The following is a 21271-nucleotide window of genomic DNA, read 5'->3' as shown; positions in this document are numbered from 1 at the left end:
TCAGGGGATATAATTGTTGTTTTCTTTCTTTCCTCAGCTGGATTTACTGGAGGATATAGTAAGCAATGACTCTAAAGAGAATGAAAGCGTTTCCACCCAAAAGATTATGTTCCCTTTATTTTGCTCAAAGGCAGATTTTTATACCAGTAACCAATGAATTCTTATTTGGTAACAAAACCCAAAGCCTGGAGTTACAGCGGTAACGCACACCCAGAATCCAGTGTGAATGGCAATTCTGCAAACCACTTAATTACAATATTCTCAGTGCCAGGACTCATTGGTAACATGACTGAGACACTGTATTGAGACAACAGAGATGTACCGAAATCTGCATCAACAGCAGAAGGGCTTTAGAAGAATTGGTCAGCCTATGATTTTTTCAACCAAACTCATTTCCTGGGGAATTTTCTTCCAACATTTGTTTAATCTCTCTGAAAGAACTCTGAGTTTAATTCTATACATCAGGCAGAGATGATAGACCAAGGCTCTGTTTCTTCTTAAAGCCACTAACCATGACATGCTGCCTCAATGAGAAGTCACCAAAGTATTTAAACAACCATACTCAGAAATAAATGCCTACATTCCACGTTAAAAAAAAAAAGTTCCTCAGATGCCATGTTGTCTTTAATATATACATATATAATATATATATATATTTCTTTTGAAACTACTCAGATAGTTTTCTCTATTTTACTTTATTTTTTTTTGCAATTTAGTTCATTACCTTTCCTTTTCTGTAACTTGATGTGTGTTTCAAGCCACTGACCCACAACATATGTCCCAAGTTTCCAAGCCTTCTAACTAAAAAAGTTTAGTGAAGAGAATCTGGTTTCTGGTCCCAGCGCTACCATGCTCTAGTGATATCACTTCACCTTACTTGAATTTTGACTTATTCTCAAATTTGGTATACATTCAAAGGTCTACAAAGGTCCTCCTCGAGGTCAAATATTTTATGAACCAATTCAACTGAACCCAATAGTGATTACTCACCTCTTGTGTGTAAGCACTGTCCTAGGCATTGAAGGGAAAATACAATTTTGACTAGACACAAGTTCCAGCTGAACAGAGAAGGGCCAGGTCAGTATCCCACCAGCATAAAAAAGATCTTCTCTGACAAAGAAGTTTCATGAAACCAGATCATTGTCCCTATCCTTGCCTTCCTTTTTATCTCTAGTGCTTAGTACAATGCCTGACATCTAGAAAAGGCTTAGTAAATTTACTTGACTAATTGGGAATTGATTTCCCAGTGTTCTGCATTGTAATGTGCTCTTCCTGAATCCATTCAGACTCCTCAGTTTTGGATCTTTGCTCCTTTTTTGATTAGCCCTTCCATTTGGCAATCTCCATGGATTGTGTCTTAACTCACTTTTCTCTCTCTAATCAAGACTTGATTATTCCTTCTTTGGGATTTTCTTTTCTTTCAAGCATTATTAATTATCCTGAATAACTAACATTCCTCTGAATGCAGGGATTCTATCAAATTAGAATACTTAATTATTTCTTTACTTGCCTTATTGACAATTCCATCCTTTAAAAGCAACCAACAAGAGGAATTTTACTCTAGATATAATTTTCACTAGCATAAAGGAATTGATTGTTGGAATAGAAATCATGGGAATCTGATAGAGCAAGAGGGAGGTATAACAGTTCCTTCTAGAGGTTGTGAGAGAAAAGATGATGAAAACAAAGTACTCTCCGACATATACCCTAGATTTTAGAAAAGCAAATTTTAAAGGGTAAAAAAAAGATAGATAAAATCAGCCTAGGAGAGAAGTCAAACTCTTAAAAATGATATTCTAAAGAAATATTTATTAGATAAGGAAAGTGAGGTGTAGCTAAGTTAAGTAGGCAGGCAGCAGAGTCAGATTTTGAATTCAAGTCTCTTTCCACTGTCTCACAGATACCAACTTAAAATAGCAATGTATAGTCTTAGCATTTAGCATAATGCCTGGCATGCAGTAGGCACTTAATATATGTTGATTTATTGATTGATTGATTTCAGGGGGCACTAAGAACTTAAATGTGCCCAGAGTCACCTAGCCATAAACTGTCAGAATTAGGATTTGAAAGCAACTCATTTTGACTTCACAATTGGGCTTCTATCTGCTTTACTGCACTGCCCCTCATGAGAGTCTTTTTTGCCCCTCAACAGAAGCCCATCATTAGATTTGAAAATGCTTTCTAAGATTTCATTAAGCTCTTTTATGACATCATTCTTACATCGGGGACTAAAGAAATTGACTAGTTAGCTCAGACCCCAAAACCCTCTTTCATCTACATTGTCTAGATAATTGAAGACAAAGCATCTTAAGTTTATATTATCCAAATAATTGTCTGAGTGTTGGCCATGGTTTGTCCGTGTAGGCAACAGATTCATAGCCCTGTTGGTGTGAGCTCTGTACTAGCGGGCATTTAGACAAGGAAGAGAAACTAAGAGCTACTTCTGCAGGTGGTCATATGAAGTTAGCTGGAGCAGAACAGCATGTGAGGGCTAATCACTATTTCTGGCTGCCCCAAACTAGCAGCAGAAGATTATTTAGCAGAGAACATACAGGCAGTTAATATTTGATGTTTTTACAATGGTTTAGCATGTCTTTTCTTATTATAGAACATAAGATTGTTGGTGCCTTAAGGTTATTTTCCTAAAGTGTCTAGACATCCCCAAGGGAAATCACTGAAATTAGGAGTAAATATATTGTTCTTTATGCACAAGAGTGGTGAACTCTGTTTTGCCTTCCAAGGGTTGCTCTGAATGATCAACATTCTTGATTGCCCTCTCTCTCCTTATTTATGACATGGTTGGCCCTGATTAATTGGTATGGAGTAAGGGCTGTGCAGAAGCAGCCAAGAATTATAGAATGTCAAAATAGAAAGGGACCTCAAGGTCCATCTAATGTTAGGAGTTTTAAACCTTTTTGGGGGGAAGTTTAGTGAAGCTATGCACTCTTCTTAAATAGCATTTGTTTGTGTCTAATTATGATGTTGTTATTGTTGTTGTTGTTTTAAATAATTGAAGGAAATGCTAAATTTTAGTTGGAAGTTAGTCAAAATGAGAATGGAAATTTTTTCTCCAGCCAAGATCATAGACTTTACCTGAAATCTATCCATAGACCCCTAAAGGTTCTCTAATCACCAGTTTAAGAACTATCGACCTAGTCCAACTCATATCTGAAAAAGAATCCTCTCTAAAACATCATATAGAAGTGATCATTTGGCCTCCACTTGAAAAGGGATGACCCTTTTCTTCCAAAGGCATCTCATTTCTCTTTGGGACAGGCCTAATTGCTCTGAAATTTGGAATCAAACCTAAATCTGTTCTTCTAGGCCTTGGAATCATTGCTCCTACTTCTGTCCTCTGGCATCAGATGGAAACAAGGTTCTTTCATTTTATAGATCTGGAACATAAAATGTTGATGGAAAGAAAATTATTCTTGGAAATCTTTAATATTTACTCTGAAATTCTGACTTGAGATGAATTGGAATTTTAAAGGATCTGGAGACATTTTGGTAGTATCTGATACTGGCAGAAACTAGGTATAGATCAGCATCCCATACCGTATACCGAGATAAGGTTAAAATGGTATGTGATTTAGACAGAAAGAGTGATATCATAAGTAAATTAAGGGAGCATGATATATTATACCTGTCAGGTTTATGAATAAGGGAAGAATTAAGACCAAAAAAGACATAGGGAATATTATAGAATATAAAATGGATAATTTTTATTATGTCAAATTTTTAAAAAGTTTTACACAAACAAAACCAATGTACTTGGAGTTTGGTTTAATTTTACCCTTTTGTAAAAATGACATCGAATAACTATTATTATGTCTATATTTTAGGATGTACTACTTTATTGAAGTTCATACAATTAAGTTAGAGGAAATGTAGAGTAAGGCATAGACCAGGGACTTGCATTTGAAAAGTCCTGGATTCAAATCCTAGCTCTTCCATTTAATAGTTATTTGAGGTTGAATGACAGAGTGTACCTCTCTAAGACTCAGTTCTCTTATAAACAAAGTAGATAAAGTGATTAGATTTTAAAACCCCCTTCTCCCCAAAGTATATAATAGACTGCTTGGAGTCATTAAGACCAAGCAATTCAGCTACAGGAAAGAACTCTTGTACAATATAACTCAGATCCTGTCAATGCAAGATTGTTCATAAATGGGATTCTTTATTTTGAGAAAGAAGAAGTCTAAAGCACAAGCACAACTTAATTCCATTTGTTGATTTTTTTAAGACAAAAAAATTCCATGTATATGGCACAATCAAAAAAGAAAATTCAGTATAAAACCATGAATTTCCATTTCATACTCTTAAAAAATACTATGTAATAAATACTACACATCATTTTCAAAGCTACCCTGCTTTTCTGTGTTTCTTCCTTTGAGTTTTCTTTTATTCTCTTCATTTTGTTTTTTTCTTCCTTCTTCCCTCCCTTCCCTATCTTAGAGAAGGCTAGCATTAGACACAAATATATGTATATAATATACGCATGTGTGTGTATAAGTGTGTGTGGGAGTGTCAAAGCATATTATCTATATATACTTCTATTTACCAATTCTTTCTCAGGATGTGAATAGCATTTCCTTCACAGGTCTTTTGAAGTTGATTTGAGTAGTGACTCTGATTATTAAGAAAATGTTATATTTCTTCCTGAGCTGTACGTTTTTTTTCCTACTTTCCCTTTCTACAGGATAAAATTGTAACACAACTTGTCTTATTCAAATGAAGCCTTCACAGATATATAAAACAAAAAGAAAAGATCACAGTGGTGTTCCTGGAGAGAAAACAATATTTAATAAGGTTAAGTAGCCAGTACCTGAAATGTAAAATGCTAGTTACTTAAATTTCTCTGTGAAAATAACAGAGTAAATAGTTACATAATATTTTAAGATTTGCAAAGGACTTTGCATATTTTATATATTTATACATTATTTACATATTTTATATGTTTATATATCATCTCATTTTGATGCTCACAATAACCCTGTGTTATAAATGTTGGGGAGAATTTCCAGCTCTTAAGCAATGAAGCCTTTTATGAGGTTATGATCTTCTTGAGTGATGGTAGATGCATTCATGGCTTAGAAGAGACCTCAAAAGTTATTTCCAGCCATCTCATTTTACAAATGAGGATATTAAGGCTAATGGAGATTAAATTATTAGCCTATGGTCACATAGGGAGAAAGTGCAAGACAAGATTTGAATCCAGGTCTTCTGATTCCAGAGACAATATTTTTTTTTTCCATTGTAATACCCTGCTTCCAATTGTTGCAGTTTTCTTTATTTCTGCCTAGCACTTGGTCCTAGCAACTCAATTTAAAACAAGCTTTTATTAAGCACCTACTATTTGGCAAAACTATCCTTGCCCTCAAGCACCTCGCAGCCAATTAAAGGTATTGGTACAATATTGTGCACAATGAAAGAGCAATTGACAGAGGTATAAGACTGAACATTTATTTTTCAAACAAATGCCAGGTTCAGGAAGCCTGACACAATAAGAAACATATCTGATTCACATTGGTCTGTGTGCCAGGAGTGCATACTAAAATATTAGTCCACCTTGACATCTCTTCCCAGACATAAAAGCTTCATTTTTGATACCAAGTGAATTGATAACAGCACCAATCTTCTTAAGATGTTAATCTTAGTGTTATCATGTCTTTTATTATGACAATTCAACTATAGCCCAGTTTCTTCCAAATATCTGGCCCCGGATAATGAAATTCAAAAGAGATTACAGATATTGACACTAAGCCAAATTCTCATCCTACGGAAGTAAAGAAAACATGATAATATCACAATTATGTGATACTACAGAAATCCAGTTCCAAGTTCCAATCTAATGTAATCTAATCTAAATCTAGTTCTAACCTTGGAACAAACTTCCTTCTTTGGAACCCTTTAGGATCTCAGCCATATTTTATGGAACCCCTTGGGATCTGTCATGTAGTGATTTGGGGAAGATCTCATCATCCATATTGGTATGAAGCCAAAAAAAAAGATCAGCAAGTCATAGTTAAATATTGGTGACCTGTGCTGTGTTTCTTAACAGACAATGAGTCTGGTTCAAAAATTTATTTCATTAAAATGTAATGGGATAGCAATGTTTCTACTGGGCTTATATCCCAAAGAGATCTTAATGGAGAGAAAGGGACCCACATGTGCAAAGATGTTTGTGGCAGCTGTTTTTATAGTGACTAGAAACTGGAACCTGAATGGATGCCCATCAATTGGAGAATGGCTAAATAAATTATGGTATATGAGTGTTGTGGAATATTATTGTTCTGTAAGAAACAATCAGCAACATGATTTTAGACAGGCCTGGAGAGACTTACATGAACTGATGCTGAGTGAAATGAGCAGAATCAGGAGATCATTATACACAGCAACAACAAGACTATACAATAATCAGTTCTGATGGATGTGGCTCTTTTCAACAATGAGATGATTCAAACTAGTTCCAATTGCTCAGAAAGAGGACTGTGGGAACTGAGTATAGACCATAACATAGCATTTTCGTGCATTCTATTTGCTTGCATTTTATTTTCCTTCTCAAGTATTTTTTCCTTTCTAGATCCAATCTTTCTTGTGCAGCAAGATAATTGTACAAATATATATATATATATGCATATATATGTATATTGGATTTAACATGTATTTTAACATATCTAACATGTAGTTAGGGGAGGGGGTGGGGGGAAGAAAGGGAAAATTTGGAACAGAAGGTTTTGCAAAGATCAAAGTTGAAAAATTACCTATGCATATGTTTTGTAAATAAAACGCTTTAGTAAATAAAAAAAGAAATTTTTAAAAATGTAATGGGAGAATATGCTCTCAGAGTTGCACCCAAAATTGACTTTCACAAATAGATATGCCTAGCTCTAAGCTTTAATTTTCATCATTCAATCTAAGGGAAAAAAAGAAAGGTATGAAGTTTGTAGGAAGAAACTGTGATTGAAGCTCAAAAGAAGTATGAATTATTTAACAAGCAAGCATATGTGTGACATACATGGTGATGATATGAGATAGAATACAAGAACAAAAATGAAGGAATCCCTGACCTCAAGGAACTTAACATTCCACTGGGGAAGATAAAATGAACATGTAGTCATTTAAGTATACACATTTATACCTTCTATATATGTACTTACATATATTTACATTTATATAAATTATATATATATGTATATATAAACACAAATAATATGTATAATGTATATACAAAATTAATACATGAGTCCCACTGATGTAAATTGTCCCCTTGATCTTTGGGGAGAAAGGGTTGGAATGGAAATCCTTTTGGGATTGGGTCTTTAAGAGGGGCCCTACTGACCCTCCTGTTTATAGGAGAAACTCCCAGATAAGTAATCTCCTCTTAAAATTCAATTGAAGATCTTGGACAGGGGCACAATCACCACTCTCCATTGAAAGGTCCCCAGTGTAATCAAAACGCCCAGGCCTTTGGAAAAGTCCTAACAAGATTTTGCCCACTAAGAAAGCTGTTTTCTTAGTGTAATAAACACCTTTTTTGGCACAAACCTCTTGCCTGTTTGTGAATTCTTTTGCAAAGCCTGCAACCAGCCAGGGGATCCCATTGATATCAGGGGATCTCTCAACCTTCATTTCTCACACCTCAACACCACCTCTGAAACACATAGGTTTTGTGACTATATAAAACCACTTAACCACTTACTGCTCTAGGCCAGAAATGTCAAACAATCTATCAATCAATCAGCAGTTATTAATACTTCACATGCACCAACATGCAGCCTACAGGCCTCATGTAGTCTACAACTTCCAAGTGCTCTCTCACCAATGAAAAAGTGAACTGAATCCAAAAGTCAATAAATACATCCTAAACTTGTAATTTCCTTGATATAAAGAATTCCTGGATGAAGAAATTTCCAATAGCAATCAATTCAGATCAACATTTTAGCAATTTACAATCTTAAAGTTGCCTTGAGTATTGAGAGGCTAAGTAACTTAAACAAGGTCACACAGTCACTGTGAGCCAAAAGTAGAACTTGGATCCCACTCTTGCTGGGTCTGAGGCTATTTCTTTAGTCTCTCTTTTATGCTAAGATAGATAGATACATAAATAGATGTATAGATGAATAGATGGATAAATAGGTTCAGAGATAGACAGATGATAGATAGATAGATGGATAGGTAGATAAAAAATCTTATGTATATAGGGGAGATATTAACAACTGGCAAATGTCTCATATAGATTGACAGGAGGCATAGATATCAGCATCCTGAATTATATCTGTCCTAGGATCTAGCATTTTTCAGGTTCAGTGCTTAAATCATTGTTTACCTACTTGCTATTCCCTCGTGGCTCTCTTCACCATTTATTTCCCTTTTTTAAAAGTCCTCTTTGGAGATGAATAAATAACTATAATCTGACAGTTGACTGGATAGATCATAAAACACAATACAAAATGATATAACACCTTCATATTGCTGTATCAGCTGATCATGTCAAAGTACCATTGTCCTAGGTATACATTTGCCTAAAAGTTTTATAAAGTGAGAATTGCCATTCTATTCTTGTTTTTTTTTTAAATATAAGAGAATAGCAAGGGAACTAATGAAAAAAAAGTCAGAGGAAGGTGGTCTAAGTGTACCTGATTTAAAGCTATATTATAAAGCAACAGTCACCAAAACCATTTGGTATTGGCTAAGAAATAGACTAGTTGATCAGTGGTATAGGTTAGGTTCACAGGGCAAGATAGTGAATAAAAATAGCAATCTAATCTTTGACAAACCCAAAGATCCCAAATTTTGGGATAAGAATTCATTATTTGACAAAAACTGCTGGGAAAACTGGAAATTAGTATGGCAGAAACTAGGCATGGACCCACATTTAACGTCACACACTAAGATTAGATCAAAATGGGTCCAAGATTTAGGCATAAAGAACGAAATCATAAATAAATTGGAGGAACATGGGATGGTTTACCTCTCAGACTTGTGGAGGAGGAAGGAGTTTGTGTCCAAGGGAGAACTAGAGACCATTATTGATCACAAAATAGAACATTTTGATTACACCAAATTAAAAAGTTTCTGCACAAACAAAACTAATGCAAACAAGATTAGAAGGGAAGTAACAAATTGGGAAAAAATTTTTACAGTTAAAGGTTCTGATAAAGGCCTCATCTCCAAAATATACAGAGAATTGACTTTAATTTATAAGAAACCAAGCCATTCTCCAATTGATAAATGGTCAAAGGATATGAACAGACAATTTTCAGATGATGAAATTAAAACTATTTCCACTCATATGAAAGAGTGTTCCAAATCACTATTGATCAGAGAAATGCAAATTAAGACAACTCTGAGGTATCATTACACACCTGTCAGATTGGCTAAGATGACAGGAACAAATAACGATGAATGCTGGAGGGGCTGTGGGAAAACTGGGACACTGATGCATTGTTGGTGGAGTTGTGAAAGAATCCAACCATTCTGGAGAGCAATCTGGAATTATGCCCAAAAAATTATCAAAATGTGCATACCCTTTGACCCAGCCATACTACTACTGGGCTTATACCCCAAGGAACTACTAGAGAAGGGAAAGGGACCTGTATGTGCCAAAATGTTTGTGGCAGCCCTTTTCATAGTGGCTAGAAGCTGGAAGATGAATGGATGTCCATCAATTGGAGAATGGTTGGGTAAACTATGGTATATGAATGTTATGGAATATTATTGTTCTATAAGAAATGACCAACAGGAGAAATACAGAGAGGCTTGGAGAGACTTACATCAACTGATGCTGAGTGAAAGGAGCAGAACCAGAAGATCATTATACACTTCAACAATGATACTGTACGAGGATGTATTCTGATGGAAGTGGATATCTTCAACATAGAGAAGAGCTAATCCAATTCCAATTGATTAATGATGGACAGAACCAGCTACATCCAGAAAAGGAACACTGGGAAATGAATGTAAACTGTTATTTTTACCTTCTGAATCCAATTCTTCCTGTGCAACAAAAAATTCGGTTCTACACACATATATTGTATCTAGAATATACTGTAATATATTTAACATATATAAGACTGCTTGCCATCTGGGGGAGGGGATTGGGGGAGGAAGGGAAAAAATCTGAATAGAAGTGCAAGGGATAATGTTGTAAAAAATTACCCATGCATATGTACTGTCAAAAAAATGTTATAATTATAAAATAAAATTAAAATTAAAAAAAAAGATAATATCCCCCCAAAAAAAAACCATACATATATACATGAATACATACATGCATACAAATGGAAGATAAGTTGTATCCAAAGTCAATTAGGATGAGGAAAATAAACTAAATTTCCATTGGAAAAAAAATATATAAGAGAATAACATATAGTATTCTATTAATTATTGAAAAAACTCCAAAAGTCCTAGATGAGGATTAGAAGGATGTGATCCAACTAGAAAACAGCAAATACTTAAAAATTTATAATAAGATTGAAATTTATTTGGGAAGAAAAGAAAAAATGAGAGGAAGGAGGAAAGAGAGAGAAAGAGGGCAAAAGGGAAGGAGAAAGAGAGAAACTGAGGAAGAGACGTAAAAGGAGAATAAAGTGAAGTTACTCATCTGAAATTGATTTGTAATTAACTAAACTATACAACCATTAAAGATCTAAAATACCTATTACTATGAATTTTGGACACAGTCATATCAAGAAGTTTACTCTTAGTAAGCAGAACCAAAAGAACATTATATACAACAACAAGATTATATGATGATCAACTGTAATAGACTTAGCTCTTTTCAACAATGAGGTGATCCAAGACAATTCTAATAGTCTTGTGAGGGAAAGTACCATCCACATCCAGAAAGAGCTATGAAGATTGAATGTGGATCAAAGCATAGTATTTTCATCTTTGTTGTTGTTGATATTTGCTTACTTAGTTTTTTTCTTTTTTGTGTTTTTTTCCCTTTTGATCTGATTTTTCTTCTTCAGCATGACTAATATGGAAATATCTTTAGAAGAATTGTACATTTAACATATATTAAGTTTCTTGCTGTTTTAGGAAGGGAGGAAGAAGGGAAAGGAAGAAAAATGTGGAACACAAGGTTTTGCAGTGGTGAAGTTTGAAAATTATTTTTGCATGTATTTGGAAAAATAAAATACTATTTTTTAATAAAGAGGTTCACTTTTCAGCAAGAAAACTAGTCTCAATAGTTGTTTATACTGTTTTTATGTTACTTATTTAAATGGACTCTCAATGTCATACCACAATACTGTTAGAATATTTGTTGTATTCAGCATAGTTCCCTTCTCTGTCAACACCTTTCCTCCTTGCCACTCTATGTGAGTCACTGTGGCTGGAAAAAATCTTCATCTTTTGGCCAAATTGATGATAAATCTCTACAAATTTATTTAAGGTGGTTCATACAGTACAGGCACACATAGTAAGTAGATCTTTAATAAATGTTTATTGATTGATTGGTAAAATCCAGAATCATGTCCCTCCATGACCTTGAACATCAGATGACCTTTGCAGAGACATAAATATCATAACCAAATTACATTTGCCATTAATCTGATTATGTTCAATTGTACATCACCAGAGTAGTTGCAGAAAAGATATCAAAGTATTATATGGTATTGACTCCTTGAACATTTCTAAATTAACTGAACTTTATTGACTCAATTAAGCAAACATTTATTAAGTGCACACTATGTGTTAGGAATTGTAGTAGGATTTGGTAATGGAAAGACAAAAACAAAACAGCCCCTGCCTTTAAGAGCTTATGATCTACTATGGGCAGTGGGAGGGCTGGATGAAAGAGAGAAAAAGAGATAGAAATAGAGACAGAGGCAGAAACAGAGAGAAAGAAGAAAGAAGAAGAAGAAAGAAGAAGAAGAAGAAGAAGAAGAAGAAGAAGAAGAAGAAGAAGAAGAAGAAGAAGAAGAAGAAGAAGAAGAAGAAGAAGAAGAAGAAGAAGAAGAAGAAGAAGAAGGAGAAAGAGGAGAAAGAGGAGAAAGAGGAGGAGAAGGAGGAGAGGAGGAGGAGGAGGAGGAGGAGGACAAGAGGAGGAGGACAAGAGGAGGACAAGAGGAGGAGAAGAAGAGGAGGAGGAGGAGGAGGAGAAAGAGAGGGGAGAGAGGGAAGAAAGTTTTAATAGTTGAAGGAATCATAAAAGGTTTCATGTTGGAGCAGACTCTGAGCTGTGCTTTAAAGGAAGGTAGGGAATCAGTAAGAAGGAAATGAGGTAAATACATTTCAGACAAGAGAGATAGCCTGTTCAAAGGCCCAGAAATATGTATCTCACTTCACAGCTAGCAAGTCAGTTTGATAATAACAAAATACATGAAGTAGATTAATAGCTGCCTAGAGACAGTTAGGTAGCAGAGTAGAGCACTTGAATAGGAGGCAGATTAAACCCAAGTTCAAATCTAAACCTTAGAAATGAGTTGTTTGTTTTTCTCTTAGGAAAATCACTCAACCCTATTCTGCATCATTGTCCTCAATTGAAAAATGGGAATAACAAGAATACTTAACCTCCCAGGGTTGTTGTGAAGATCAAATGAAATGCTGCTATAAAGCTCTTAGCATAACTTCTGGCACACAGTAGGTACTTGATAAATGCTTGTTTCCTCTTTTCTTTATATGAAGACCAGAAAAGTAAGAGGGACAAAAAAAGCTATTTTTAAAATGACTATTATAAAGTAAATGAAAATTGTTCCTAAAGAAAGGGGAAGGTAATATCCAATTTTGATCTGAGAGAATAAATAATAAAGCATATCTCCCTTCTTTTAATAAAGAGAATCAGAGGATCAAAAATTTAGAAGTGATAGTGCAGGCATATGGAACGTTCAATCCATGAGCCTTACTTAGCCCATGAAATCCTTTGTTCTGACCAGTTGAAGATGATGAGCTGAAATCTAGATAGAACCACCTCTCAAAGCTTGAATTCTATAAGTTGATAATTTTGTATGTCCCATGAATGATGTTATAAATACCCAAATATGGTTTCTTACCAGTAAATTTTTCATTTCATACCTACTTTATATACCTATATACCTGGATTGCATAAAAATTTCTCAAGTGAAAAAGGAATCCACGTGGAAAAAAGTTTAAGAAACCCTGTTTTCTAGATGATTATACTGGGGCCCAGAAATCTGAAATACCATGCCCAAGGTAGTGACCATGGCTATAAACTATCAGGTGCAATCACTGGATCTCTTGATTTGCTTAGCTGTTTTTCTTAGTTACAAGGAAGGAGTCAATACTGGTAAGGGAGAGAGGACAGGGAGAATGGGGAAAAAGTTATATCTAGAAATGATAATGCAAACACAAAAGACATCAATAATGTCATTGTTGTTTTAAGGAATGTGGGTATCTGATTTTGGAGAGCTTTAAGTGAAAGCTAAGAATTTTGTATCCCTTCCTAGACACAAAGGGGAGCCACTGAAGATTTCTGAGAACAGGAATGTCATAGTCAGGTCTGAGGTTTAGGAATATTAATTTGACAGCTGAATGCAAGATGAATTGAAGAGGGGGAAAAAACTAGAAGCAAAGAGACCAATGAGCGGGCCATTGGAGTAACCAAGGTTATAATCATCTCTAGCCTAAAATCAATGTCAAAGAAATGAGTAAGAATAATGGTTCCCAAATTTGTGGTTAGTTTCTGTTGCTTTCATTTAAAGTATGACATGGTAGCTTTTTAAAGCAAACTGCACGTATGCTATTTAGTACAAATGCAAGAGTAGTGAGCTCTTCTTTTTCAAATTTAAACTCCAGAGTAAAGTGAAGTCAAAACAGATATTTATATTAGGAAGAAATCAAGGCATCTTCTATCCTGTCTTCTCTCTAGTTTTTGGCAGGAATTAGTGTTTTGCCACAGATCTGCCCAGGAATGCCTCAGTTTAGTAACTACATAACTTTTATGGAATGAGATACATTGTCTAGAGTTTCCAGGAAATGAGATTTCTGAGAGCACGCCCAACCCACCAGATGATGTGCTACTCACAGATGGGCTACTAAGGTTATCTTTCCTATTACCAATCTGCTCCATTCCCATTACCACTGCCCAACTTTTCCCATCCAACCTAACCCTAGCAAGTTTCTGCTTCCCTGAAGGTAAGTCCAAATGTACAGAATTTTATCGTCCCCACAGCTACAGATTAGACACACTTTTCCATTATGCTCAACACTGTAATTAAAACCCTAGGAAGTGAGTGTACATGAAATCATTCCTTCCGTCAGAGCAGACAGATGGAGAGACATTCCAGTCTGTTTCCAGTCTTTTGTCTTCAGGGCATTTTTGGCATTTCCTTCAGGAAGCTGAAGGTTGTGACCTAAGGCCTTCCTCAGTGAACAGGCTCCTGTTTCCCACAGTTAACCTTACATAGAAATGGCATATACTCTATAAGGTAAGGTTTATCTTTATGTCCCAACTGTGTCCTGTCCATACTCAATGGCACTTGAAAAGCAGTACCTTTCAGAGTCATAACAATAGAAAGGATGGGAGAGCCAAACAAGCTAACTTAAATTCTCTGGTTTAAGCACTGTTGTGGCTGGTCTTTCTGAAAGTATGTTCCAGATAACCAAAACATGAAACAAGGTTAATGATTAGAAAGGCTGTGTGGTATAGTCAATACAGTTGAACTTAGAATTAAGAAGATCTAGGTTACAAGTTTTGATTCTGACACATAGTAGTCAAGGATTCCTAAATTGTATGGTTATAGGGAGTTTGATCAAGTAGTTTTCCTATTATGAAATCAAAGACCTGGACAAAAAAGAATGAAAAAAATTAACAATTAGGATGTGATTTTTGCCAGACTCCTCCCATGTTATAGTTTAAGACGCTAACACACCTATTCAGACAAAAAGCAGTTCCCATCTCATATTTTAAACATTCATCTGCTTTGTGGGTTGAGGTAGACACTAAATAAATCCTATAGACACAATGGTGATTATGTGATTATCTGACACATCCAATCTATTACTAATAAATTCAAGTATATCATTTTTATATTGTAGGCTCCTACTAGGAATTCACAATTTAACCTTGTATTTCTTCTAGGTCTCCCATCCCTGTAGTTCCAAGCACTTCCTACTATTTATTTAATGTTATTTAGTTACATGCCATTCCTTTAAAAAATAGATTTTATTGTAGCATTGCTATGTTTAACTTGGATAGTCTTAAACGTCATCATACATTTATAATTCATGACATTTTTCTTTTCAGAGGCAGAATAACCTAGAACATGAGTTCTTAGTCTGGAGTCTATAAACTTTTCTTTTTAATATTTTAATGTATTTAATTGTATTTCGATGAAATCGGATACTTTTGTAATCCTATATATTTAATTTTTATGTATTTTTAAATGTTATTCCAAGAAGAAATTCACAAATTTAACCAGATTGCCAAAGGGGTCCATGAAACAAAGAGATTAAGAATCCCTGGTCTAGTAGATAAAAAAATGGCCTCAGGTCAAGAAGACCCAGATTCAATTCCAACCTCTACTATGTGATAAAGGGTAACAGTATCCTAAAGCAACCTTAAAATTATAAATTACAGAAAAGCTGAGGATCTAAAGTTTGGGAGGCACTTCCATAATACACCAATCAAATCACAGGTGCTGACAAGTTTATTTTTTTAAGCATATTTTATATTTCAGATCCCCAACAATTCATTAAAATGCATGGCTTTTGCCACTGTGGTATTTTCAAGGTCGGTAATTATCTCATTTTTTTTACTCCTCATTGTTAACATATTGAAGTTTCCCTTCCTGCAGAAGATCTCGTGGTTTCTAAAGTTTCTAAAAGAACCACAAATTTTTTTTCATACCCCAAGTTATCGATACAAAGGCTTTAAAAAAAAAAGTAATGACTATATCTTTACTCTAATTTTTATATAAAAATTGTAAATATTAACCCCAAAAGAGAGTAATGTATCCATAAGAAAAAAATATTCTTGACAGTAGAATCTTTTTTTTAAAAATCAGTTTATTAATGTTTAAAAGTAGATAAAGCTATGTGCAAATTGAACCATAAAAGTCAGATTTCTTTTAAATACTATCTCAAAACAAAACAAGAAAATCCTCATTTTAATTGCACTGAAAACCACACTACAGAGGCAGAGATATATCTTTATTTTACTCTTTTTACAAAACCATATTTCTATACCTCCCCAGAAACTGTATAGTAATAGGGTATTCTGAGGGAGCTACCTGAAGTGTCCCTGTCTGTTACAGTAATGCTCTAGGGCACAGAGGACCTGCATCTTGTTAACACATGTACACATTCAATTCTGTTAACACAGGTTAGAAAAAAAAAATCCAGTAAAACAAAAGATGCAGAAACAAATACATTCAAAGAACATGGAAAGGAAATTTGAACACAAATCGATCAAACACCGACACTTTTCCGTTCAAAAGCTGAGGAACCCTCTGACACACATCAAAGCATCAACACAAGTGCCAAAGAACAGATATGTCAAGTGTTAAGCAGGGGCATTTAGAAGTCAGGGAGAGATCTGGTGGATTACAGCATTCAAAAGAACACTTCCATTTCTGTCAGTTTTTTTAACCTTTCCAAGACACCGAGGTCAAAGGTTGGATCCTCAAAAAATAACCACCCTAAAATAAACATATTTAGGTAAACTGGAATTCCTTCCTCCAGCTTTCAACCACAGAGACTAGGATAAGGCAATTCTTGTCATTAAGCGATATCAGGAAATGGCACCCAAAAACAAAACAATAAGCCTGGCTCCGATCAAACTTTCCTTTAGCTTAGGCTAAAGCGGGAACTTTGGACTCAGCCACTGAAATTACACGACGTCTAAAAGCCTTCTCGGCTTCCTCACAGGTGGATGTAGGGGGGTCTACCGCAGCTGGCCCAGAAGTGAAGTGTGTTCCCATCCCCCCCTCCTCCTCCTCCTCCTCCTGTGGAAGCTAAGGAGTTAATACAGGGAATGGAAAAAATGGTAGTGGGGGAACAGTGGAAGAAGGGTGGAGGAGTAAAGATACAACAGGGTTAGAAGTGGAAGGAAAGGGGAAAGGGGAGATGGGGATACAAGCCATCTTGACAGAAACTAGGGCAGAGGGAACCAACTTCTATTTGTTTCCCACTCCCAACCAAGGAAAGCCCTAAAACCCAAACAGACGCTTTCACATAAGGACATGGATCAAGACTTCAAGGAGTAGCCAACCGAAATTTTTAGGAGCCTGACAATGTTAGACCTTAGTCAGACTCAGTGCAAAGTCAAAACAAGTTCCAGGGAGGAAATGTATCCCGAGCCAGGACAGTCGGTCTCTCTGGGACAGAGCTCCACCCTTCCCGGTGCATTGTTCGCGTGGACCAGAACTCGCCACCGCCCCACCACGACGCTGGCTCTTTTGGCTCTTCCTTCCTTCCCTCCCTCCCTTGCCTCCCGGGGCCCTGCGGCACCACCCCGTCGGGGTGGGGTCGGATCGCACCCTGGAGCCCCCCTAGAACTTTTCCAACAAAGTATGGGGTGGGGAGGGGGAGGCGTCAGCACAGCACCCCCTGTAGGCCTGCGGCAGAGTTCAGTTTTAGGAGGAAGAATTCACGTTCCCAGAAGACATGATAGTCTCTGGGTTGTCGCCGTCGTCCTTCTGCGGATGGGAAGAATTGTCGGATTTGCTCCGGCTGAACTCCATGCCGCCGATGATGGGCCGCTTGAACTTGGTCCCCGAGTCTCCGCTCGGGCACTTGCAGCAAGACATGATGCGGACGAAGGCCCTCCGCATTTCCTTGTTGGTCAGCGTGTAAATGATGGGGTTGGTGGCCGAGTTGAGCACCGCCAATACCAGGAAATACTCCGCCTTGTAGAGGATTTTACACGTGTTCACCTTGCAGCCCACGTCCAGAAGAAGCAAGATGAAAAGCGGAGCCCAGCAGGCAATGAAAGCGCTCAGGACGATGATGACCGTCTTAAGGAGCGCCAGGGACTTCTCGGAGCTCCGGCTCGCCTTGGAAATGTTCTTGCGGAAGGTCAGCCGGCGGCTCCGAGTCCTGACCAGGGAGTAGATCCGGCAGTAGAGGATGACGATGGAGAGGAGGAGGAGGGTGAACACTGTGGTGCAGAAGAGGATATAGTGCTTGTGGTAGAGGGGGAGCACGGTGGAGCAGCTGTGCAGGGAGCCGATGCAGTTCCAGCCCATGATGGGCAGGCCCCCCAGGATCAGAGAGATGACCCAGCAAGCGCTGATGAGCAGGAAGGAGCGGAAACTGTTGCTCCCGTTGTGCAGCTTCATCTTCAGCATGGTGATGTAGCGCTCGATGGCAATGGCCAGCAAGCTGAACACGGAGGCCGACAGGGCCACGAACATGCTCCCCTCCCGCAGGAACCACTGCGCCGGCGTCAGTTTGTAAGTGGTGGCCCCGGACAGGAGGAGGTTGGCTGTGTAGGCCACCCCGGCCAACAGGTCCGACAGAGCTAAGTTACCGATGAAATAGTACATGGGCCGGTGGAACTTCTTGGTTTTCCAGATAGTTAGGAGGACGAAAATGTTCTCCAGGATGATGAAGCAGCAGATAAGGATGAACAACGCCGAGGTCACTTTGAGGCCTCCCTCCGCGCTGGGGTTCAGCTTGCCCGTGTAGTTGTAATGCTTCACGATGATGTCATAGTTGACATAGTCGGAGATCGAGCTGGGAAAGGCCTTGACGGACGGCACGCTGGTGGAGCCCATGGTGCTGGGAGAAAGGCCAGCAGCAGCAGAGCGATGGGTCACCTCCCCCGCTGGACGCTAGGTGGCAAAGTCGAGCGAGGCTGGGATGCCCAGCGGGTACAGTGCGCGCTGGCCAGTCTTTTCTGCACAGCCCTTCTTCCCCTGCTGAGGGGGCCTCGAAGACCGCGGCCCTAGACAGGCACAAAGAGGAGAGAGTCAGAAAAAGGGGGGGGGCACGTCACGTTGCCATAATTCACCTCAGCTATAGTCAAGGCTCTGTCGGTGCTCGAGGAGGAGAAAGGAGGCAGGACCTTGAAGGAACCGAAGTCCAACTTTTGCAAGAAGAAAAATCCAAAATTATCCCTAAACCAAAAATATCACATTTTCCTCCCTCTTATCCCCCCCCCAAAAAAAAACTGGACAAAAGAATCAAGGAACTTTTTTTTTTCTTACCCAGGGAAAAAATTTAAACTTCGAAATCCTCAGGTTGGATCACTGCATCTTTCCAATTATTCCAGACCTCTCCTCCGTCCCTCCCGGTGTAAACCCCACCACCACCACCACCCCTCGCCACCCCACACTTCCAGTGGCTTCATTCGCCATCTCATTCAACTCCAGTCTAGGCAATTCCAAGTTCAGAAATCGAGGGTTGGGGTGTGGGGGGGGTGAGGATGGAGGGGACTACTGCCACTTCTTCCCCTCCCCTTCCTAAAAAGGAGAAACGACTACCTAATTGTTATGAATTTCTCAAGAAAACCAGCTCATAAGCTAAATCATTCATTTCACCCTATTAATAGCATCTTCTAGAAGCAGGTGTGCACGAAGATCACTAGCGTGAGGCTCCAGTGAGGTGTGGGAAGGGAGGCCAACAGCAGCCTAAGCTGTAAACAGGAAAGCTTAGAGGACTTAAAATGAAGCTCCCCATTCCCCACCCCCCTTTTTGCGCAACCTTTGAAAGCAGTAGTGGGGCAGTACACTTAAAGGAACTTGGTGAAATCCATTCATAACAAAGGGAATTCAGCAGACTAGAACGTTTGAAATCCCTAATAAATAGATTGCACAAGCTTTTTTTGTCTTCCTCCCCCCCCCCCCCGTTAAAAAAAAAAAAAAGTGTTATCAGTAGAATGACAATGCAGGACAACAAGTCCTGAGTTCACTTCAAAATTATTTTTAAGAAACTCAAGCAGCTAATGCTTCAACAGATTACAAAGTAAACTCATGAATAATCTCCCACCCCCTCTTTTTAGAAAAGTGAGGAGGGGGTGTCCCTCTTTCAATGAATCAGAAGGTGAGGGAAAAGCCAAAGCGGTTATCACAAAACTAGAAAGTGAAATTGCTTAATATGCTAAGCTCCGGTAATAATTAGGTAATAAATGGACCGTGTAAGAATTAATGCAGTAAACTATCTTGGATAAGCAGCGATTTCTCTGCACTTATTTCGTTGACATTCCACTCTCCTACCTAACGAATTCTGCAACGGGACCCAATACCGAGCAAGTTTATATACTTTTTAGCACTTTTTCTGCAAGCGTTGCCTATTGAGTTTTCGACAATGACCCTCTCCCCCTTTTCCTTCCTCTCGGCTGACCACCCGCGGCTTTTCCCAGCCTTTCGTCCAATTTCGATTTAGTATCCCTTAAACTCTTATAAATCACAAGTATAAATGCCTCCAAAAACTTGTGGCAGGTAAGGGAGTCAGCAGGGTCAGTCAATCAGTCTGACTAAAGCTAAAGCCTTCCGAGATGAGAGGATCGCCCAGATAGGTACTTTTCATTACTAATAACAATAATAATGCATGCGTGCACATTTTTAAACTTCCCATGCAAAGTCAAAGTTTGCTTTCAACAGTTTGTGACCAAAGCCCATTCAGGTCCCGGGTTCCTTCCCGTCTTTCCCCAGTTCACGCTGCTCCCCAGCGCTCTTACCTCGCTCAGGCAGGACAAAGTTCGTTTTTAAATGCTTCTGGTCTGCAGGAGTTCGTGCTTGGCATCTTGCTGCCCCAGAATGAATTCAACCCTCGCTACCAAACTTCCTTTACCATGGGGTCTCCACCCTCCTTCTCCTCGCTCTCCAACAGCCAGCTAAACGCTTTCCGGGCTATCCAGGAGTTGTTGCAAGCAGGAGGTAGAGCCCAAATCCAGCGACCTTAAACTAATTGTACTGATGGTCACACAGGCATGTAGGTGTGTGTTTTTTTTTCTGCCGCTGGTTTAGGGAGGGACTGGGAGGGGTTAACGTATCTAATCTTTCACCCCCTCCTCTGGCAGCTGGGGCTCCTCTGGATCTGAATAGTCACTCCGAACTCTCCAGGAAAGGAGCTGGGTGGATGGGAGGGGAAAGTGAGAGGAGGGGGACGCAAACCACCAACCAGACTTAGCTTAGGAGGAGGAGCCTGGGGGCTCCCTTGTAGCTATAAAGTATAAATCACAGTCCTTTAGATGCTACGGTGCTGCTCCCGGGTGGTGGAGCTAGTCTTTTGAAAAGAGAGTGGGGGAGGGAGGAGGCTGAGCGATTTGGAAAACTTCTTTTTTTTCTAAGTGTATGGATGCCTAATACTGGGTTGTCCTAAGCAAACCCCTGACTGTCTTCTTACAGCCTCCTCCCAG

General features: G+C 38.3%; 1 protein-coding gene across 2 annotated transcripts; it reads right to left on the bottom strand.

Moving 5' to 3' along the window:
• Positions 1 to 15616: 15616 nt before the first annotated feature.
• S1PR1 (sphingosine-1-phosphate receptor 1) lies at positions 15617 to 20964 on the bottom strand. 2 transcript variants are annotated; one of them, XM_074262817.1, is made up of 2 exons: positions 20591 to 20964; positions 15617 to 18856 (listed from the first exon to the last, which is right to left on the bottom strand). In XM_074262817.1, the coding sequence occupies exon 2, from the start codon at positions 18684 to 18686 to the stop codon at positions 17544 to 17546; it is 1143 nt and encodes a 380-aa protein (XP_074118918.1). In that variant the 5' UTR covers positions 18687 to 18856; positions 20591 to 20964; the 3' UTR covers positions 15617 to 17543. The 2 variants fall into 2 exon arrangements, with proteins under 2 accessions (XP_074118918.1, XP_074118919.1); XM_074262818.1 differs by lacking the exon at positions 20591 to 20964 and adding an exon at positions 19119 to 19229.
• Between the last annotated feature and the right edge of the window lie 307 nt (positions 20965 to 21271).

The sequence above is a fragment of the Sminthopsis crassicaudata genome, chromosome 4, assembly GCF_048593235.1.
Source record: "Sminthopsis crassicaudata isolate SCR6 chromosome 4, ASM4859323v1, whole genome shotgun sequence".
Classification (NCBI taxonomy): domain Eukaryota; kingdom Metazoa; phylum Chordata; class Mammalia; order Dasyuromorphia; family Dasyuridae; genus Sminthopsis; species Sminthopsis crassicaudata.
Note: the sequence above shows the minus strand (reverse complement) of the source record. Positions and strands in the feature narration are given on the sequence as shown.

What these genes read in the sequence shown, in the direction of transcription:
- S1PR1 (XM_074262817.1), bottom strand. Translation starts at nt 18,686, where the DNA reads ATGGGCTCCACCAGCGTGCCGTCCGTCAAGGCCTTTCCCAGCTCGATC.